The sequence below is a fragment of the Salvia splendens genome, chromosome 10, assembly GCF_004379255.2.
Source record: "Salvia splendens isolate huo1 chromosome 10, SspV2, whole genome shotgun sequence".
NCBI classification, from domain to species: domain Eukaryota; kingdom Viridiplantae; phylum Streptophyta; class Magnoliopsida; order Lamiales; family Lamiaceae; genus Salvia; species Salvia splendens.
The window spans coordinates 11,369,681-11,391,069 of record NC_056041.1 but is presented as its reverse complement, the minus strand read 5'-3'; the positions used below and the strand labels follow the sequence as shown (position 1 = coordinate 11,391,069).

At 38.0% G+C, this 21,389-nt stretch overlaps 4 protein-coding genes across 4 annotated transcripts; 2 read left to right on the top strand and 2 right to left on the bottom strand.

Moving 5' to 3' along the window:
• Nucleotides 1–934: 934 nt before the first annotated feature.
• LOC121751386 (auxin-induced protein 15A-like) lies at nucleotides 935–1,398 on the top strand. The gene has a single exon (XM_042146123.1). It carries the CDS (start codon nucleotides 1,018–1,020, stop codon nucleotides 1,282–1,284), a length of 267 nt encoding a protein of 88 aa, XP_042002057.1. The 5' UTR covers nucleotides 935–1,017; the 3' UTR covers nucleotides 1,285–1,398.
• Nucleotides 1,399–7,550: 6,152 nt separating this feature from the next.
• LOC121752899 (auxin-induced protein 15A-like) lies at nucleotides 7,551–8,162 on the bottom strand. The gene has a single exon (XM_042147990.1). The coding sequence runs from the start codon at nucleotides 7,929–7,931 to the stop codon at nucleotides 7,665–7,667; it is 267 nt and encodes an 88-aa protein (XP_042003924.1). The 5' UTR covers nucleotides 7,932–8,162; the 3' UTR covers nucleotides 7,551–7,664.
• A 6,570-nt stretch (nucleotides 8,163–14,732) lies between these two features.
• On the bottom strand, nucleotides 14,733–16,640 carry LOC121752898. Its single transcript, XM_042147989.1, has 3 exons — nucleotides 16,015–16,640; nucleotides 15,113–15,222; nucleotides 14,733–15,006 (listed from the first exon to the last, which is right to left on the bottom strand). Exons 1-2 carry the CDS (start codon nucleotides 16,623–16,625, stop codon nucleotides 15,117–15,119), a joined length of 717 nt encoding a protein of 238 aa, XP_042003923.1. The 5' UTR covers nucleotides 16,626–16,640; the 3' UTR covers nucleotides 14,733–15,006; nucleotides 15,113–15,116.
• Nucleotides 16,641–19,241: 2,601 nt separating this feature from the next.
• LOC121752897 (acyl transferase 5) lies at nucleotides 19,242–21,274 on the top strand. The gene is made up of 2 exons (XM_042147988.1): nucleotides 19,242–19,955; nucleotides 20,555–21,274. The coding sequence occupies exons 1-2, from the start codon at nucleotides 19,500–19,502 to the stop codon at nucleotides 21,182–21,184; spliced, it is 1,086 nt and encodes a 361-aa protein (XP_042003922.1). The 5' UTR covers nucleotides 19,242–19,499; the 3' UTR covers nucleotides 21,185–21,274.
• The last annotated feature ends 115 nt before the right edge of the window (nucleotides 21,275–21,389 follow it).

Below are 21,389 nucleotides of genomic sequence, written 5' to 3'. Positions count from 1 at the left end.
GCAAAGGATGGTGAGGCCACCCATCGGGTGATTGAACCCGAACTCTTCCTCAGCTTGAAAGAGCAATTCTTGAAACGAAGGATGGTTCAAGTACGAGACTGGAATCACAAAGCGCTTCTTTTCATTATGATCAACATAGACAGCAACATGCCCTTTTGGAACTTCAGCCGACCTTCTTTCATTGGACAAAGACCGTCTTAAAATCTGGCGAATGGCCATTGTTTGAAGATTTTTTGAAGTTAGGATGAGATGAGGAGAGTAGTTATGAAAGAAATTTGGAATAATTAATACAAGGAATCTGAAGGTTTGTTGATGGATTGAAGTTGAGAAAAGTGTTGTATATATAGAAAAGAAGTATTGCATCCCTTGGGAAATTGATTGGTTAGCAAACTAATGGATATGTGGTGGATACGAGAGTTAGGAAACACAAGCAAATGGATCATCATCACATGGATTTGTCTGTCAACAAACATATTTAGCAAGAAATAAAGATTTTGAATGCCAGTGTTCCCAACTAACTCTTGCAATGTAGACCTCATTATCTGCCCCACATAAACCAAATAGTACAATAAAATATGTCACACATATAATCTGCATTTTGTAAAACAGAATCATGTGATTATTAATGTCCTAATATGACTTAATTTATATGGATGACACATTTTGCTCTACAATTTGGTTTATGTGTGGGGCATATGAGGTCTACATTGCACTAGTTTGTTGATAACAATGTCATTAAAATCTTGATTTTTTGAGAAATGTGTTTGTGTGATTTAGAGACAAGTCCATGTGATGATCCATTGGTTTGTGTTTCCCAACTCTCATGCTCACAACATATCCATTCATTTTCTAACCAATCTCAGTTTCCATAAGGTTTTATTATTTCCTTTCCATCTATATATACAACACTTTCTCAATTTCAGCCCATCAACAAGCCTACAGCATATTCTTTACCTTTCTTGATTTCTTTCATAACTTCTCTCCAAATCTCATTTTAAATTGGAAAAGCTTCAAACAATGGCCATTCGCCAGATTCTCAGACTGTCTTTGTCCAACGAAAGAAGGTCAGCTGAAGTTCCAAAAGGGCATGTTGCTGTCTATGTTGGTGATAATGGAAAGAAGCGTTTTGTGATTCCAGTTGCCTACTTGAACCATTCTTTGTTTCAAGAATTGCTGTTTCAAGCTGAGGAAGAATTTGGGTTCAATCACCCCATGGGCGGCCTCACCATCCCTTGCAGCGAGGACGTATTTGTAGATTTCATCTCTGGTGTGAGCACAAGATGATTTATAGAAATGGTGTTTTAGGAGTAGAGTTTTGTAGATTAGAAAATGTAACTACTGAGATTACATTAGAATATACACAACATATTAATGAGAAACTTTTGTTTCCTTTATTCATTTGGCTCTCTTGTTTCCTTAATTCATTTGGCTCTCTTAAATAACCAAATCTCCTGACAAACTTGCAACATAGACTAAATATGTTTGGAGGCTGTTATATCCTATAATTCATATGCATTTTCCTGATCAAATCATGACACGTTTGTATATATTTTATCACAGTCATGATCTTAGAACTATTTATTGTCAGCATATAGAATCCTGTGATTAACTAATTTCTGGTGATGTATTGAACTAATGCTTAAATATACAGAACTTTTGATTCATGCATCATTACAGACATCTTCTAGTGATGATTTCAATGAATAAGTCCTCGCTGCAGGGGATGGTGAAGCCTACCATAATCCCAAATTCTTTCTCAGCTTAAGACAACAGTTCTTGAAAAGAAGAGTGATTCAATGACCATCTCATCATCAATGAATAAGCCATATTTTCATTCTCACCAATATAAACAGCAAAATGGCCCTTTGGTACTTCAGCTGATCTTCTCTCACTAGAAAAAGACGTCATATCTTTTGTCATATAGACATTGTTTTACAAAGTCAAACTCTGCTGAAATGAAACGAAAAAAAAAATTATGACGAAAAGCTGCTGCTGATGGTTGCAATAAGGAAATAAGTTGTGTATATATAGTTGATCAAAAATGTTTTTTTTCTCCAATTTTTTTTTCTTGGGGCAGTGACTAGCATTACAAGTGGATATACTGCTTTATTACTGTACTTTTCCACTTTTTCATAAGAACACAATCAAGATTTATAGAGTCAGAATAATGTGCCTGATCTCGTTATTGGAAATCTGAGGAATCATATGATTTTGTATTCCAACCTTCAATGGTAGTAAAGAAGATGTTGTAATAGTCTAAAAAGACGATGTTAGAACATATACAACGACGTTATGGACAAATGTGGATAAGTCTGAGTGATAATAGCTTCTAAACTTCTTTCAAGACTACTGCAAGTTTAAGAATTTGAAATTTCAAGAAATCCACAGAGATATAGTTTTGCATCTGAAAATGGCTAAGTATATTCATATCTTGTCATTACATACATTTCTAAAGGTTGATCTACCAAACTGTGCTTTTCCTAAACATTTCTGTTATATCATCATGTCTTGCTGAAGGCAGAGACGACGTCAATGAATAAGTCCTCGCTGCAGGGGATAGTGAGGCCGTCCATGGGGTGATGGAACCCGAATTCTTCCTCAGCTTGAAACGAGGGGTGGTCCAAATACGACAATGGAATAACGAAACGCTTCTTCTCACTCTCCCCTACATAGACAGCAACATGGCCATTTGAGACCTCATTTCTTGATGAAGCTGATCTTCTCTCGCTAGATAAAGACCGTCTCAACATTTGTCGCATGGTCATTCTTGTACAAAGCCGCGCTGAAATGAGCAACTTTTTGTGGGAGAGAGAATCTCAAGTTTATATGGTGAAAGAGTTGATAATGGTTGAATGAAGAAATGTGTTTTATGTATATATAGACTTCTAAAAAATGGTTTATATTAAAATATGATGAGAAGATAACAAGTAGATATTCAAATGGGGTATGAAGCCTAAGTTCAAAATCTCAAGCACATGATGAATCACATGGATTTGTCTTGAGATATGTGGTGTGACACATTGTTAGCCTACCAACTATGTTGGCAACAAGCCATGGCCACATAATAAATTTTGATGCCTCTCTGATCCGAAGAAAGGTCATAAATGAATATGTAGGACTCAATATATATGTGTGACAGATTTGATTGATATTTGGTTTATGTGGGACAGATGAAGTTAACATTGCAATTGTTAGTTGGGAACATTGACAATCAAAGGTCTTGATTTCTTGCTAAATATGTTCATGGACAAATCCATGTGATGATCCATTTGCTTGTGTTTCCCAACTTTCAAAATCATTATTTTGCTAACTAATCTCTATTTCCAAAGAGATGCAATATTTCTTTTCCACCTATATATACAACATTTTCCTGAACATCAATCCATCAACAAGCCTTGAACAGATTCATTACCTTTCTTATTTCGAATTCTTTCATAACTACTCCCCTCATCTCATCCCAACTTCAAAAAATCGTCAAACAATGGCCATTCGCCAGATTCTAAGACGGTCTTTGTCCAATGAAAGAAAGTCGGCTGAAATTCCAAAAGGGCATGTTGCCGTCTATGTTGGTCATTCTGAAAAGAAGCGCTTTGTGATTCCAGTCGCGTACTTGAACCATCCTTCGTTTCAAGAATTGCTTTTTCAAGCTGAGGAAGAGTTCGGTTTCAATCATCCCATAGGTGGCCTCACCATCCCTTGCAGCGAGGACTTATTTGTAGATTTCATCTCTGGTTTGAGCACGAGATGATTTATAGTAATGGTTTTTACGAGTAGAATTTTGTAGATTAGAAAATGTATTAACTGAGAATACATTAGAATTTATACTGAAACACATTATTGAGAAACTTCTGTTTCCTTAATTCATATGGCTCTCTTAAACAAACCAAATCTTCTGATAAACTTGCAACAGAAACTAAATACTATATAAGTTTGGATGCTCTTATATCTGAAAATTCATCTGCCTTCCACTTAGGCAGATAAGTACATACCCAACTTATTCTTCTTCAATAATGACATCATGAAAATAATTAAGTTCTTGAAAAATCAGTGATAATTGGTAATTTTAACAGAATACTATGAGAAGTGTTCATAATAATACACTCTCTTTGCTGATGTTCTGAAGCTCTAAAAATTACTAAAAGAGATCGGTTGGAGTATTAGAATTGCTAGTAGAATATAACAGAGTATATCATTAATTAAGAAATTATGTCTGTAATTTTTTTAAACAGTTCTTCATTTAGAAAATATTTATGCAGATAAAAAGAATTCAAATTTTTAAAAATTGAGAAAATTAGGTGAAAATGGACATCATAGGTTGTATGTGAGGGTAGGGTTGGTAGGCTGCATTCTTCTACATCACAAATTCTTGTTTGCTTCAAAATCATGATGATGATTCAAAGACAATTCCATGTGGTTTCTCATGTGCTTGTGTTTTCAATTTTTTATAATAAGATGTAAAGTCGAAACAGTTTTATAATAGGTAAGTTGATAACATAATAAAAGGATATGCAATAGGCCTGCAAATTGTAAGTCGAGAAACACAAGCACATGAGGAATCACATGGAATTGTCTTTGAATCATCACACGAATATCTGATGTAGAACTACGTAGGCTACCAGCATTAGCAAGTAGCAACACGGGCCCTCGCATAACACTCTTTGAAGCCTATTTTCACCTAAAATGCTCGATAATTTGATAATGAACGAGTTCTTATCCGTCAACGTTGAAGGTTTTGAGAAAATGATAAGACTAAAAGAAAGATGATATGCAAAAGACAAATGGATGTGTTTTTATGGCCCCTACTATCTCACTTAATTCCCCAAACAGTTTGAGTTAGACATTTATTACTTATGGAAACTCTATTTTAGATGGCTAAATATATTTACTAAGAAAATTTGACTACTGTTACTACTTACTAGCAATTCTCAAATTTCTATCTTCTTCAACAAGTTGAAGGAGTGAAAAGCATCACCAAATTAAAACTTTATCTTTGTTTGTATTTTCTGTAATGAAAGATTAATCAAAAAAAGGCTATTTAATTTTAAGCCTTAGTAGAATGAATAAAGGAAACAAAAGTTTCTCATTAATATGTTGTGTATATTCTAATGTAATCTCAGTAGTTACATTTTCTAATCTACAAAACTCTACTCCTAAAACACCATTTCTATAAATCATCTTGTGCTCACACCAGAGATGAAATCTACAAATACGTCCTCGCTGCAAGGGAAGGTGAGGCCACCCATCGGGTGATTGAACCCAAATTCTTCCTCAGCTTGAAACAGCAGGTCTTGAAACGAAGGATGGTTCAAGTACGAGACCGGAATCACAAAGCGCTTCTTTTCGTTATCACCAACATAGACGGCAACATGCCCTTTTGGAACTTCAGCTGACCTTCTTTCATTGGAAAAGGACCGTCTTAGAATCTGGCGAATGGCCATTGTGTGAATGTTTTCTAATGTTAGAAAGAGAAGAGTGGAGTAGTTATGAAAGAATTTCAAAATAATTAAGAATGATAATGAATCAGAAGGCTTGCTGATGGATTGAAGTTGAGAATAAAAGTGTTGTATATATAGAAAAGAAATATTGCATCCCTTTGGAAATTGATTGGTTAGCAAACTATGTGGTGGGTATAAGAGTTGGGAGTACAAGCAAATGGATCATCATCACATGGATTTGTCTACAAACATATTTAGCAAGAAATCAAGATTTTGAATGCCATTATTCCCAACTAACTCTTGCAATGTAAACCTCATCATCTGCCCCACATACAATAAAATATGTCACACCTATAATATATAAATGAAGTCCAGATTCAGTTTTATAGACATAAAAAAATGAATGCCAGATTAGTAATTCTTATGGTTGAGTGGTTTGTGAACAAAGCTTCTAAAATGGTCCATCAATCAGAAATTTAGGTTGATGAAAATTTGTGGTACAAGTTAATTATACCAAACTTTAACAAATTATATGGTTGTGCTGTTTGTAATCATATCATTATGGTCCAATTATTGAACAGTACTTCACATATATATTTATTCCTTAAATCTGCATTATGTTCTCAACAAACAAAAAAACTGAATCATGTGATTATTAATGTCCTAATATGACTTAATTTATCAGGATGACATATTCTACTCTACAATTTGGTTTATGTGTGGGGCAGATGAGGTCTATATTGCACTAGTTTGTTGATAACAATGTCATTAAAATCTTGATTTTTTGTGGAATATGTTTGTGTGATTTAGAGACAAGTCCATGTGATGATCCATTGTATTGTGTTTCCCAACTCTCATTCCCACAACATATCCATTTAATTTTCTAACCAATCTTAGTTTCCATAGGGTTGTATTATTTCTTTTCCATCTATATATACAACACTTTCTCAATTTCAACCCATCAACAAGCCTACAGCATATTCTTACCTTTCTTGATTTCTTTCATAACTTCTCTCCAAATCTCATTTTAAATTGAAAAAGCTTCAAACAATGGCCATTCGCCAGATTCTAAGACGGTCTTTGTCCAATGAAAGAAGGTCCGTTGAAGTTCCGAAAGGGCATGTTGCCATCTATGTCGGTGATAATGAAAAGAAGCGCTTTGTGATTCCAGTCGCATACTTGAACCATCCTTCGTTTCAAAAATTGTTGTTCCAAGCTGAGGAAGAGTTCGGGTTCAATCACCCGATGGGTGGTCTCACCATCCCTTGCAGCAAGGACTTATTTGTAGATTTCATCTCTGGTTTGAGCACGTGATGATTTACAGCAATGCTGTTTTAGGAGTAGAACTTTGTAGACTAGAAAATGTATACATTGAGAATACATTCGAATGTACACTGAAACATATTATTGAGAAACTTATGTTTCCTTAATTCATATGGCTCTCTTAAACCACTAAATCTTCTGATAAACTTTCAACAGAAACTATATAAAGTTGGATGCTGTTATATCATAAAATTCATCAGCATTTGCCTCAATCAAATCAAGACAAGTTTATAGTATATGTTTTAACACAATCATTTTCTTTAAAACTAGTGATTGTTAGAATACAGAATCATGTGATGCATCAGATTTCTAGTGATGGACTCACTCAACATTTATTATAATTCTATCTTGACTGAACAGAAATAAAGTAGCTGCGGTCATTAAGTTACTGCTTAAAGATACATAATTTTTCTGATTCATCTATCATAAATTTTATGTTCTGTAAAAATTTCTAAACTATTCTTCTTTGCAAAACTGTTGTAAATAGAACAATATAAGGTTGAAGATATGGCATAGTTACAACATAGTATCAGAGTAACAGCATATGTACATATCATTCACAATTTTTTCTTATCTCATTCTGTCAGGTTAATATAGTACTACCATTGGCCACTGGTTTTACAACAACGTTATTATTTTCACTAAAAGGCAGCTAAAACAACAGATTTCATACTAGAAATAAATTTTGAAGTTGTAAGGAAACTTTTCTTTAATGGATTAGGGAAATTGACAGTTTATGATGTTTCATATGACAGATGATGAGATATTTCAAGGATATCATTTGTCTAGAAATAATCCGAAAATGGTTCTATATATAATCTTCATTTGTAGTATGTCATTGACTACATTTCTAAGAGATTTTAATCTACAAAATGGTGATTTTCCTACACATATCTTCTACATTAATCATGTTTTTCTCAAACTAGAGACGACATCAACGAATAAGTCCTCGCTGCAGGGGATGGTGATGCCGCCCATAGGGTGATGGAAACCAAATGCTTCCTCAGCTTGAAACAGCAATTCTTGGAACGAGGAATGGTTCAAGTACGACACTGGAATGACAAAGCGCCTCTTTTCATTCTCGCCAATATAAACAGCAACATGCCCCTTTGGGACTTCAGCTGACCTTCTCTCACTAGACAAGGAACGTCTCAGCATCTGTCGGATGGCCATTGCTGTGCAAATTCGAACTCTTCTGAGCTGGAAGAAAATATTTGTTTGAATGAGAAGGAAAGCTTTTGTTGATGGTTGCAATAAAGAAGTGTGTTGTGTATATATAGATGATCAAGAAATGTTTTTTTTTCCGTGTATTCTCATGATGAGTAAGTGGATAACATAACAAGTGGATATGGAATGCCAATGGCCTGCAATTGTAAGTTGAGAAGCATAAGCACAAGAAGTCACATGGACTTGTCTTTGAATCATCATCAATATTTTATAGCAAACAAGAATATGTGATGTAGAACTATGTAGTCTACCAACACTGCAAGTAACAACGCGGGCCCTCGCATAACAAACTTTGATGCATATTTTCACCTAAAATGCTCGATAATTTGATAATGAACGCGGTCTTATCTGTCAAAATTAAAGGTTTAGTTGAAAATGATAAGACTAAGAGAGAAGACGATATGCAAAAGACAAATGCATGTGTTTTTATGGCCCCTACTATCTCACTTATCACCCAAACTGTTTGAGTTAGACATTTATAGAAACACTATTTTAGATGAGTAAATATATTTACTTAGAGAATATGAAATTCTCAAATATCTATCTGCAACTTGAAGGAGTGAAAAACATCACCAAATAAGACTTTATCTTTGGTCGTATTTTCTATAGATGGAACCAAAAAAAAGGATATGCAGTTTTAAGCTCTTAGTATAATGTCTGTAGCTACTTGAATGCTATTCAATCAAAGATTGATAGAGCTAACTATAAATTTTGAGTAGGTCCATCACTAGTAATATGTTGAATCACATGACTTTCATTATTGTTTTAAAACACATAACAGCATCCAAATTTATCAGAAGATTTTGGTTGTTTGAGAGAGCAATAAGAATTAAGGAAACCACAGTTTCTCAATAATATGTTTGGTGTACATTCTAATGTATTCTCAGTGGATACATTTTCTAATCTGCAAAATTCTACTCCTAAAACACTATTGCTACAAATCATCTTCTGCTCAAACCAGAGATGAAATCTACAAATAAGTCCTCAGTGCAAGGGATGGTGAGGCCACCCATAGGGTGATTGAACCCAAATTCTTCCTCAGCTTGAAACAACAATTCTTGAAATGAAGGATGGTTCAAGTACGAAACTGGAATCACAAAGCGCTTTGTTGGGTTTCACACACACAAGGCTTTCACACACTCAAGAAGATCACACACACACTCACTGTTGTATGAGATCACACAATGCAGAAACACACACACTCACACTTTGAGTATTGAAGATGATAATCTTGGAGAGAAACTGGAAAACTCTTTATTGATAAAACTACTGACTACATACACGGTTTATGAGCTATTTAAAGCTCTACAATCAAGTAGCAACTGCTACTAACTAACTACAACAAGAATCAAGAAAACAAGAAGAATAACCGCTACATCTCAGCTAACTAACTGCTGCTCCAACGGCTAGTTTCTCTAGGTTGCTTCTTCCTTCTCGGCTCAAGACCGAACTCCCTTCTCGGCTCAAGACCGAACTCCCTTCTCGGCTCAAAACCGAACTCCCTTCTCGGCTCAAAAACCGAACTCCCTTCTCGGCTAGTTCCAGCTCAAAGCCGAGCTTCCTTCTTCTGCCTTCTTCTTCCAACTGAAATGAGCACTCCATTATTACAATTCTCCACCTGAGGGCTCATCTCAGTTCTTGCACAAACATTGATCAACTTCTTGCAATGATCAAACTTGTCTCTACCTAGAGACTTTGTTAGCATGTCAGCCGGATTGTGCAAGGTGTTAATCTTAATCACCTTCACTCTCCCCTTCTCAATCTCATCTCTAATAAAATGCAACTTTATGTCTATGTGCTTGCTCCTTTCATGAAAACCTGGATGTTTAGCCAAGCACATAGCTGAGCTGCTGTCACAATGAATCACCATTGTCTTTTGGTCAAAACCAAAGTCAGAAATCACTCCCTGAATCCAAAAGCTCTCCTGTACAGCTGCAGTGAGAGCTATATACTCTGATTCTGTTGTTGAGAGAGCAACAACACTTTGCAAACCTGATTTCCAGCTGATTACAGTTCCAAACATGGTGAAAAGATAACCTGTTTGGGACTTTCTGTTGTCCAGGTTTGCAGCATAGTCTGCATCACAATAGCCCTGCACAACCTCCTCAGATTCACCTTCCCAGCCATTGAAGACAATTCCCCAGCCACTGGTTGACTTCATGTACCTCAATATCCACTTAAGAGCATTCCAATGCTCCTTCCCCGGGTCAGCCATGTATCTACTAGTCACTGAGATAGCATGTGCCAGATCTGGTCTGGTACAGATCATAGTATACATAACACTTCCAACCACACTAGCATAAGGAATAGACTCCATCTCCTCAGTTTCTGTCATAGAAGGTCCTGCAAGTAGCATATCATCCACATAGAGCAATAGGTAGGCAATGGGTGTTTTGCCCTTCCTCTTGATGTAGATGCAATCATCAAACTCTGATCTAATGAAGCCAATCTTCTTCATTTGTGCATCAAACTTCTTGTTCCACTGTCTAGGACTTTGCTTAAGACCATAAAGACTCTTTTGTAGCAAGCACACCTTGCTTTCTTCACCACTCTTCACATAGCCCTCTGGCTGATCCATGAAGATAGTCTCTTCTAGGTCTCCATTTAGGAAGGCAGTCTTCACATCAAGCTGCTGCAATTCCCAATCTAGCTGATTCACCACAGCCAACAAAATCCTAATAGAAGTGTGCTTAACAACCGGAGCAAACACCTCATTGAAGTCAACTCCTTCTTGCTGTGTAAATCCCCTTGCCACCAGCCTTGCTTTGAACCTGATTCTGTCTTTATCAGTGGTCTCTACCTTCTTTTTAAACAACCACTTGCAACTGATCAGCTTCCTCTCCTTTCCATCTGTATTCAGCTTGGATTTGTCCACCAAAATCCAGGTTTTGTTCTTGAGTAAAGACTCTATTTCTTCATTCATGGCCTCTATCCATCTCTCTCTGTCTTTGCTTCTCATGGCCTCTTTATAGGTGAGAGGATCAGCAATATCAATACTCTCAGCAGCACACAGTGCATAATAGACCATATCTGCAAATTTCTCAGGAGGCTTTGCATTTCTCCTTCCCCTATCTCTTGCAATCTGGTACTCTCTGGTAGGATCTGCTGTGGGCTCATCATTTCTTCTACCTTGAGCTGGAGCATCATCACCCTCTGGATCAGGTTCATTTTCTGAGTCAGTGACTCCACCTGCTCCTAGGCCAACTCCCATAGGCTCCACCTTGAAGAAATCACTCTCAACTTCACTGGAGTCACTGGAGTCCAGCTTATCTTTCAAGTAGGGCATCTGATCCTCCAAGAACACCACATCCCTACTCACCACCACCTTCTGCCTACCAGGCTCAATACACCAGAGCCTATACCCCTTAACACCCCTCTGATATCCCAGCAAGATACATTTCAGAGCCCTAGCTTCAAGCTTACTTTGCCTAGCATGAGCATAGGCTGCACACCCAAACACCTTGTATTTTGAGTAGTCACTATGAGCTCCATACCACATGTAATCAGGAGTTTCAGATTTCAGGACAGTAGATGGGCATTTATTGATGAGATAGGCTGCTGTATACACCGCCTCTCCCCAGAACCTGCTGCTCAAACCAGAACCAAGAAGCATGCACCTCACCCTCTCTAGGATAGTCCTATTCATCCTCTCCACAACACCATTTTGCTGGGGATTACCAGGAACAGTACGGTGCCTCTTCATACCCTTCTCTTTGCAAAATATATCAAATTCAGCAGACAAGAATTCCAAGCCATTGTCAGTTCTTAAACATTTAACACTCCTTCTTTTCTCTAGCTCCACCTCCTTACACCATATCTTGAACTTAGTGAGTGTTTCAGATTTTTTCTTAAGAATATATACCCACAACTTCCTTGTATAGTCATCAATGATAGCTAGATAATACTTTCCTCCACCAATTGAACACACCGGTGAAGGCCCCCAAAGATCACTATGTATGTAGTCTAAAGGGGCTGTAGAAGAGTGAATACCTGTAGGATAGGGTGCCTTCTTTGCTTTTCCAAGTATACACTGCTCACAGGGTCCATCTTGTTGAAATCTCCAGAGATCAGGCCCTTCTTGATGAGTTCTTTCAAGCTTCCTTCTGCTGGATGGCCCAGCCTCTTGTGCCATAGCATTAGGGAATCATCTGACACAGCATTGCTTTCTCCATCAACAGCCTTAGCCTTCAAATAATAGAGAATATGCTCTCTGTCAGCCTCCATCATCACTGCATCTCCAGATTTCACAAACAATTTTCCTTGACTCATTAATATAGTGAACCCCCTCTGCTCCAGCATTCCCAATGAGATGAGGTTCCTCTTCACTTCTGGAATATACCTCACCCCAGTCAGGATCTTCACAGAGCCATCTTGTAGGCTTAGCTTCACTTTCCCTATCCCTTTTATCTGACAAGTATGATTATTTCCAAGAACAACCGTACCCGATGCTTCTTGAAGATCATGAAACCAGCTTCTATTGGGGCACATATGGAAGCTGCACCCCGAGTCCATTATCCACCTGTGACTGACCCCACTGTCACTAATATTCATAAGTTGAGCCGGGGGATCAGCACTCTCCACACAATCAGATTGGTTGTGTCCCTCAGAGGCCATCTTTCTCTTCCATGCATGACAATCTTTCTTCAAATGTCCAGGTTTCTTGCACCAATAGCAAGCTCTGGTTTCCTTCTGAGCATCAGAACTTGAGGGTTTAGGGCCCTCAAACTTCTTCTTGAAGTTCTGCTTCTTGAACTTCTTCACATTCAAGGCCTCTGCAGCTTGAACATTGGAGCTTGCAGAGCCTCTGTTGGCTGTCTTCTGGAGTTCTTTGGCCATCAAGGCTGAATAGACTTCTGCATAGGTGATAGGTTTATCTCTTCCATAGATAATTGCATCACTTAACTGGTCATACGAGCTAGGCAAGGCATTCAATGTGAGAATGGCCTTATCCTCATCTGAAATCTTGACATCAACAGATCTCAGGTCATCAATGATCTTGTTGAACTCCTCTAACTGCTCAATGATGGACCTATCTCCAGAAAAACTATAGGCATACAGCCTCTTCTTGAGATACAGCCGGTTAGCCAAGGATTTGGCCAAGTAAACTTCATCCAACTTGTCCAAGATCTCCACCGCAGTCTTGGCTTCTTGAACATCCCTCAAGACCTTATCTCCAAGGCACAGAATCACTGCAGAATGTGCCTTGAGCTGCATCTCCTCCATCTTTGCCTGAGCTTTATCATCAAGCACTGGAGCCTTTCCTTTCTGACTTTGGTTTTGCAAGAACTGCGGCCAAGCCTTGTTGAATCAAAACCGCCTTCATCTTCATCTTCCACAGGCTATAATCATTCTTGCCTGTGAACTTTTCTGCATCAAGCCTTGCTGCCATCTCTGAAACCGTTTGATCCTCTGCAAATCAGCTTCAATATCCCTTCCCACAGACGGCGCCACTTGTTGGGTTTCACACACACAATGCTTTCACACACTCAAGAAGATCACACACACACTCACTGTTGTATGAGATCACACAATGCAGAAACACACACACTCACACTTTGAGTATTGAAGATGATAATCTTGGAGAGAAACTGGAAAACTCTTTATTGATAAAACTACTGACTACATACACGGTTTATGAGCTATTTAAAGCTCTACAATCAAGTAGCAACTGCTACTAACTAACTACAACAAGAATCAAGAAAACAAGAAGAATAACCGCTACATCTCAGCTAACTAACTGCTGCTCCAACGGCTAGTTTCTCTAGGTTGCTTCTTCCTTCTCGGCTCAAGACCGAACTCCCTTCTCGGCTCAAAACCGAACTCCCTTCTTGGCTCAAAAACCGAACTCCCTTCTCAGCTAGTTCCAGCTCAAAGCCGAGCTTCCTTCTTCTGCCTTCTTCTTCCAACTGAAATGAGCACTCCATTATTACACGCTTCTTTTCATTATGACCAACATAGACGGCAACATGCCCTTTTGGAACTTCAGCCGACCTTCTTTCATTGGACAAAGACCGTCTTAGAATCTGACGAATGGCCATTGTTTGAACTTTTTTTCGAGTTAGGATGAGATGAAGAGAGTAGTTATGAAAGAAATTCAAAGTAAGAAAGGTAAGGTATCTGCTCAAGGCTAGGTGATGGGTTGAAGTTGAGTAAAGTGTTGTATATATAGGTGGAGAAGAAATATTGGATCCCTTAAGATATTGAGATTGGTTAGCAAAATGATGGATATGTGGTGGATACCAGAGTTAGGAAACACAAGCAAATGGATCATCATCACATGAATTTGTCTATAAACATATTTAGCAAGAAATCAAGAATTTGAATGCCATTGTTCCCACCTACTCTTGCAATGTAGAACTCATCTGCCCACATAAACCAAATGAACACAGGCACTTGTGATGTCACATGGATTGTGTTTGAATCATCATAGAATTTGTGATGTAGAAGTATGTACTCCACCAACCACATAGGAATCACATGGATTGTCTTAATTTGAACCTTCATAACAAACTTTGATGTTTATTTTCGCCTTAAAATGCTTGAAATTTTGAAGTAAAAAATTATACTAGTACTGATAGATAAGGTTGTAATGACCGCCCCTTTGTATCATCTTGTCAAGAACAGTAAAGTCGAACCAAATAAATTCTAGTTCCTTAATTTGGGCTTCGGAATGGAAGTATTTTCATTCGTGAACGCGTAGTGTTGTTAACTCGTAAACGGAAAATTTAAAATGATACAAGAGCAAACTAAAATGAATTTGCGTTCTCCTTATTTACTTCTCTAATTAAACAATATACACTCAAACAAGAGAAAAACTAAGAGTTTAGATTTTGTTTCTAATAAGATTTATTACATACACTTTAAGTAACTATGTTACAAAATGAGGGTATACAAATAGGAAAAACGTGTGTCTCTCTTTTCGAGCCAAGCTACACTCCACGCCCGTGTCCGATCGGCCGTCGGGCCAAGAGCAGTGAGCCATGGCGCGGGAGGCCGTTTCCAGCCAACTACTCCTTCACCTCTACAAAATGAAAAATGTGACAAGTAAATAAGATAATTAGATTGCCAAAAGCTAATAAAACAAAGTAAGCAAGTAGGAGGGAAATTGAGGAAAAAGACAACAATACCTTTCTAAAGAGAACTCAAGACTCGCCTGAAATGGCAGCGTCTCCTCCAGCCTTCCCCCACCAGCCGAGAGCTGCCAAACGAAAGAAAGGGGGTAGAACCCAAGTCAAACCTGACAAAGAAAACCTTACACCCTTTTAGCAGCACCTATTTTCTCATTAACTACAAGTAAACAATCAAATTTAATGGCCAAGTACTAGGTAACCATGTGAGGACAAGATGGAATTAATACTCAAGGACCTAGTACTCCAAATAGCACCAAAGTGTCCTAAGTAGAAGGCTGCAAAAGGGGATCAAGGACAAGAGAGGTACGGTGCATAAGAACAAGGAAATCAGCCATTTAATTCCCTCATAGTCACACACTTTGCCTATAAGAGACCCCCCTCCATATGCATCAAGTTCTCCCCACACACACTACAAATTTCAGCCGCATATAGAGAAGAAAGTGGAGCTTTTGTGAGCAACAACTAGGGCAGCCCCATTCCATCACAGTCACAAGAGGTAACACCACAACACTTGCACTTTTAGAGAGCATCATAGATAGCATAACTGCATAAGGGCATAGATCCAAGAATGCTAAAGAAATTTAGTTTTGGAACTTAGCAATACCATCAAATAAGACCCCATGACAATGAACAATATGAAATAATAACCACAGCCAATTAATCCGAAGTCATTAGAGTTTCGCGCCTTATAGAGATTTCATGGAATGATAACGTCACAAAAACTAGGCAACAAGCTTAAGAGTCTGCAGTTAATCTTTAGTATGAGACTTGAGGAAGCACCATAACTTGCCTAAATCCTAAATCACGCAATAAAGAGACGGTTTCGTCTACGGAAATCATAAGTTAGCGGAGTTAAGGAGACTTAGCTCTAGGGCAGAAGAAACTTCCACGGAGGTCACCTGAGACGATAAAGCCGCGAGGGCCGCCGCAGAAGCTCCTGGTGCAGCGGCGGCCCAAGGGCAGCTGCGAGCAACCAAGAGGCCGGTAGCCTCACGCCGGAGGTGAGGATGACAACGGCAGAGACGGCGCTGAACGGAAGAAAAAAACCCGCGTACTCCGCTGTGTTACGGCTAATCCGGAGATGCCGGAAGGAGAATAAAGGAGGCGATGCTCCCTCCCTTTCCGAGACGACGGCGGGGCCGACCACGATGCAACACGGAGGCGACGGTGGTGGCCGACGGGCGAGGCGCCGCTGTGTCCGTCTCGAGCTAGGGTTTCCTTCCCTAAATCGGGAACTCGAAAGTGGGGCGAGAAAACGGGGAATGGTAGAGATGGAGGCGGTGCCGCGAGAGAAGGAGACGACGGTAGGAGGGAGGGCGCCTCCGTGAGGCGCGGCAGGGGCGGCTGCCTGCAATGTCAACGAGAGGAGGGAGAGAGATGGAGAAGTTAGGGATTTGGAATTAATTTGGGGGAGGAATTGGATTGTGGAGAGGAGAAGAGAAGAGAAGAGAAGAGAAGAGAGAGAGACAGTCGGCGGATGGGAATATATTTTAAATTTGGGCCTTGCCATTTTTTTGCTTGGGCTTCTCTTCTATTATTTTGGGCCAGGGAGTTTAATAAAAAAAAGTTGGACTCCTTATTTTAATTGTTTGGGCCACCTTCTCCTCAATTTGAATTGGACCACGGTTTTATTTAAATTTGGGCCACTGCCCTTAATAATTTTGGGGCCATGGAATGTAATTCTTTAGAACACAAGAAAATGTAGGTCATTTTAATCCAATTAAGTATTTTAATTCAAGAGGATTAATTTATGTTGCACCATTAATAACACAAAATATGGAGGGGCTACTAATTAAAACACTAGTATGACAAGAACATCGAATTTAATTTATAGACTCTCCTAATGTTTTGCCAAATTAAATGATGGGTAGCCGTTATTTAATTTCATGGCAATAAAGTTAAAATTTTTGGAATTTACCTAATGCTCGAATAATTCGAAAAATTCCCAAATAAATTAAATCGCTTGATTTGATTAATACTTAAGGATTTTATGGATTTAGGAAGAAGAAAATAAAAATAATCACACGCTTAGGAATGCATACACACTAAATAAATAGTTACTTAAGTCTAATTTAAGTATACTTATTGTTTATAAAGGGGTGTCGTCGCACGTCAAGTAAGACCAAGTAAAGGGACTGTCAATTGAGGAATTAATCGAACAAGGTGGGTTTTCTTTTGAAACGTGACTTTATGTGAAAACGTGAATATATTTTAAATATGTTGTCATGCCACGTTTTGTTTTATGATTACCTATTTGCTTGGCTATGCCAAACATGTTAAATCGAATTCGGGTCCCAGTAGGGCGCAAACCCTACTCGGACTAGTGTACACATATGGGGACTATGTGCTAGCTCTCGAGTTGGCCGGTCCAGTGACAGTTGTGGAATGTGGTCACATTCCCGGTTCACATAAGTTCAGATATGGTATTATGTTTATGTGATTGCGCAATCAAATTTATGAAATGAAAAAGGATTTAGTGACTCGGGCCTTATTTCAAATAAAAACCCTGCGTTCACTCAACTACGAATGACAATGAAATAAGAACTGTTTTTGGCACTAAGTCCACTGGATATACCAAATACTCAGCCCTGCATGTTTATTTGCTAACGTGCAGGTTGAAGGTGAGCGAGGTGCTGAAGGTGTTGGGAAGGACTTATGAATAAGTAGTTAGGTAGCTAAAATAACATGTCTCCATACATCTTATTTTGTCTTGGAACCTTCCGCTGCATATTTAAGTATTGCTCTAGTAAAACAATGTAATCGGTCTAAATACTTTGTTTTTTACTTGGTTGTACCCATTCGCCTTCAAGACTATTTTTTTTTAGTTAAGTATTCCTTTTATGATTAGTTTATGATTGATGAGTTTAATTAGTTGAGAAATAATTACGCTCACTAGCACTAGGGAGTTGTGGTCGTGACAAAGGTGGTGTGGGAAGACAAAGGCATGTGCTTGTATTTGAGTTAATTAGACATTGATTTCTTATAGAAACTCAATATTTTTGCATACATAAAAATATTGTAGAGTACTAAATTTTATTCATATCTACATAAAATTCACCCTCATTGCAGGGGACTACTGGGCTGCCAATTTCCATAATATGTCTTGAAAATGATTGCTAGGTATGCTATTGGCATCTCATATTCTAAATCTGATGAACTGGTTTCTTGCCTAAAGTGAATTTAAAATTTTCAAATTTACTTGATATTGATATTAGTCGTGGATGGATAAGGAAATCCATAATGAAGCCCATAGGAAATCCATAACTTGTTTTGCTATATGATAATGAAGCCCATCACTTGGTAGTGTATTAGCTGTGCAGACTGTAAGTTGCAAGATCCAAAAAACTGATTAATCCGTAGAGAACCACGAGGAGGAGGTGTCTTTAAATTTTTTTTGGAATTTAGATATTATTAGTTTTTTGCACTTGTTTGATGTGTTTTTTTAGAGATTTCGAATTTTCGATAAATTTATTAGGTGTAACTCCCCCTTATTTATTTATTTTCCACAGTTAAGTGAATAGCTACACAATTGATATTGTACAATACATAAATGTAGTTGTGCAAGCAGTTGGACGATCGTGGGGTCATATAATAGTAATAATAATAATAATGTCATAGAATGAATGCATTTCCTCAACCAAGTTGGTTTATAGGTCAACCAAAAAAGGACACACATATCGATATCCTTCAATCTCTATTTGTACTTCTCGCTTTCTTCTTTTATTAGAATTTAGAACACCTGTCCTAACGCTTTGCATCAAAGTTAGGCCAAATTTGTGTAATGTCTAGTTTTTTATTTGGTACTTTAAAATTTAAATGCTTCAATAATGACTTCTAGTTTAATTCGATACTTTCATTTTTCATAATTTAACAAATAACGTGGCAAATACTAGACAATTTATGAATGGAATATTATAAAGCACATGAAAGTTGAATAGACAATTTATGTACTTTTACACTCCCCTTTCAAAAAATACCAAAAATACAGATGGGGGAGAGATCGGCCAAACGGTATTCGGTTTGAGGTCAATTGTATGGGATTATGACAATTTGGAATAACAACTACTCCCTCCCTACCCTATTAACTCTAACCATTACTTTTCTTGTAAACCTAAATTTTACATTCCTATCAACATTAATTTATCCAGCGTATCTATGTAGTGACGCCTAACCAACCCATTGCTAGTTGACTTATAACTCGAATCAGAATTTGACAAATTTAAAATTTAAAACATAAAACCTCGATATGATTTAATTACATAAAAAAATAATAAAAATCAATCCAAACTTATATATATATATAAGGCTATTACCACTGAAATTCATCCACCACATCTTAAAAATAAAAATAAAAATAAAAATAAAAATAAAAATAAAAATAAAAATGGCAAATCCGGTGGTTAATGGCGGCAAAGTGCGCGTGGAAGCACTTCAAACAGTGGTTCCAACAAAGCCAACAGATCCACGGCAATCGTGCAGAATCACGGTTTCACAGAATGCGGGATCGGCGGCGGTGCTGCAGCGGCGCTTCCACCTGCTCCTCTGCTACAACAAGGGCTCCTCCGAGGACTCCGGATGGCTGGTTGCCGGCCAGATTAAAGAGTCTTTCGGAAGGGTCCTGCAGGACTACCCCTTGCTCGCCGGCAGGCTGCGCTGGTGCGACGCTGATTTGGAGATCGTGTGCAATGATTCCGGCACTCGAATACTGGAGACCAAGGCGGAGATGGCGTTGGCTGCTTTCGTCAAAATGGAGGACAAGAGAGAGGATGAAGCTGAGCTCGTTTTCTGGGAGGATCTTCTTCAACATACCCCTCAATTTTCTCCCCTCTTTTATGTTCAGGTAATTTTGTTTCATGTCATCATCTGCTGATCACTTCAATTATGCAATTAAGACCTAATTATGACGATTAGTATTAAATCACTTCAATTAACGCTACTAATTCTAACCATAATCATTATTTTCATTGCAAGTTTTTAATATATGCAATAATCAAAGAATATACATACTAGTATATTTTTTTTTGAAATGATAGATAATAGCAGTAGTAAATGGCGTCATAGCATTTAATGTGTATTAATAATACTATGCCATGAATATGGGTATGGGTAGCTGTTTCTATTGATACTAAAGTACTACTACTAAATTGTTAATGCCGATTTAGGAAGTGAAGAACGTCACCTCATTTTTCACCAATTTCTCTATTTTGTGCATAAGTATACTTTTAGAACATTCCATTATAAATGCATAAGTATGCCATGCGCTATAATTATTAAAATGGGTGATTAGTCACTAGTATTAAATTATTATGTTGATACAAATTCACACTACTACATGGTATACTAATCAATCTACAATTTACTACTATTTAGTTGAACTCAAAACTAAGCATATATACCTCCCACAAAAAAAAATGAACTCTAGAATTGTGTGAATTTAAGGTAACAAACTTCACATGTGGGGGATACTCAATTGGGATAAGCTGCAGCATCCTCCTTGGTGATCCTTTTACCCTAACAACCATCATCAAGAAATGGGCCACTCTCCACACCAGCATATTTCCATCAAATGAAATTCCCCAAATCCCCATATTCTACCTCCCCAATCATGGCCCACCACCCTCATCTACATCTCTACCAATTGGATCCAACACAACCAAACATATTACTGCCGAGAGTCTCATCTTCAACTTCCCAGCAAACATCCTTAATTCAGACAACAACATCACCCACAAGCATCTTGCTGCCTTCTGCATCGAAGAGGCCAAGCGCGAGACCGGCCGGAAACTGGCTCCAAACTTGTCCCTGCTTGTCCAGGTGCCCTCTGAGGATGATAGGGTTGAAGTTTGCTCGAGAGAAGGCCTCTTAGAGTGTTCTAAACTAGATCATGGTGCAGAAGGAGTGAGCTTTACAAGAGCATGGGATGAACTCGAATTGGACAAGATATGTTTTAGTGAAGGAAACAAGCCCATTTATGCCTCGTGTTGGATCAACTCAATGGTTGATGAAGTTTGTGTGATTATTGCACCATCAACTGATCAAGGACTTCATATTGTGGTCACATTCACTTAGAATTGTGGTCACAAAGTGCATTTATTAAAATTATTATGTGCTTCATATGTATCCTCGATCAATTTATAATAAAATGTTGTTATGGGGTTATTCTGTTGTGCTGTAAGGTAACCATTTCATGTTTAATTTATTAGAAATATGACAAAAACACAATGCTTGGTGTGATTCAAAATAAAAGTAAATAGACAGCAAAATTTCAAATAAG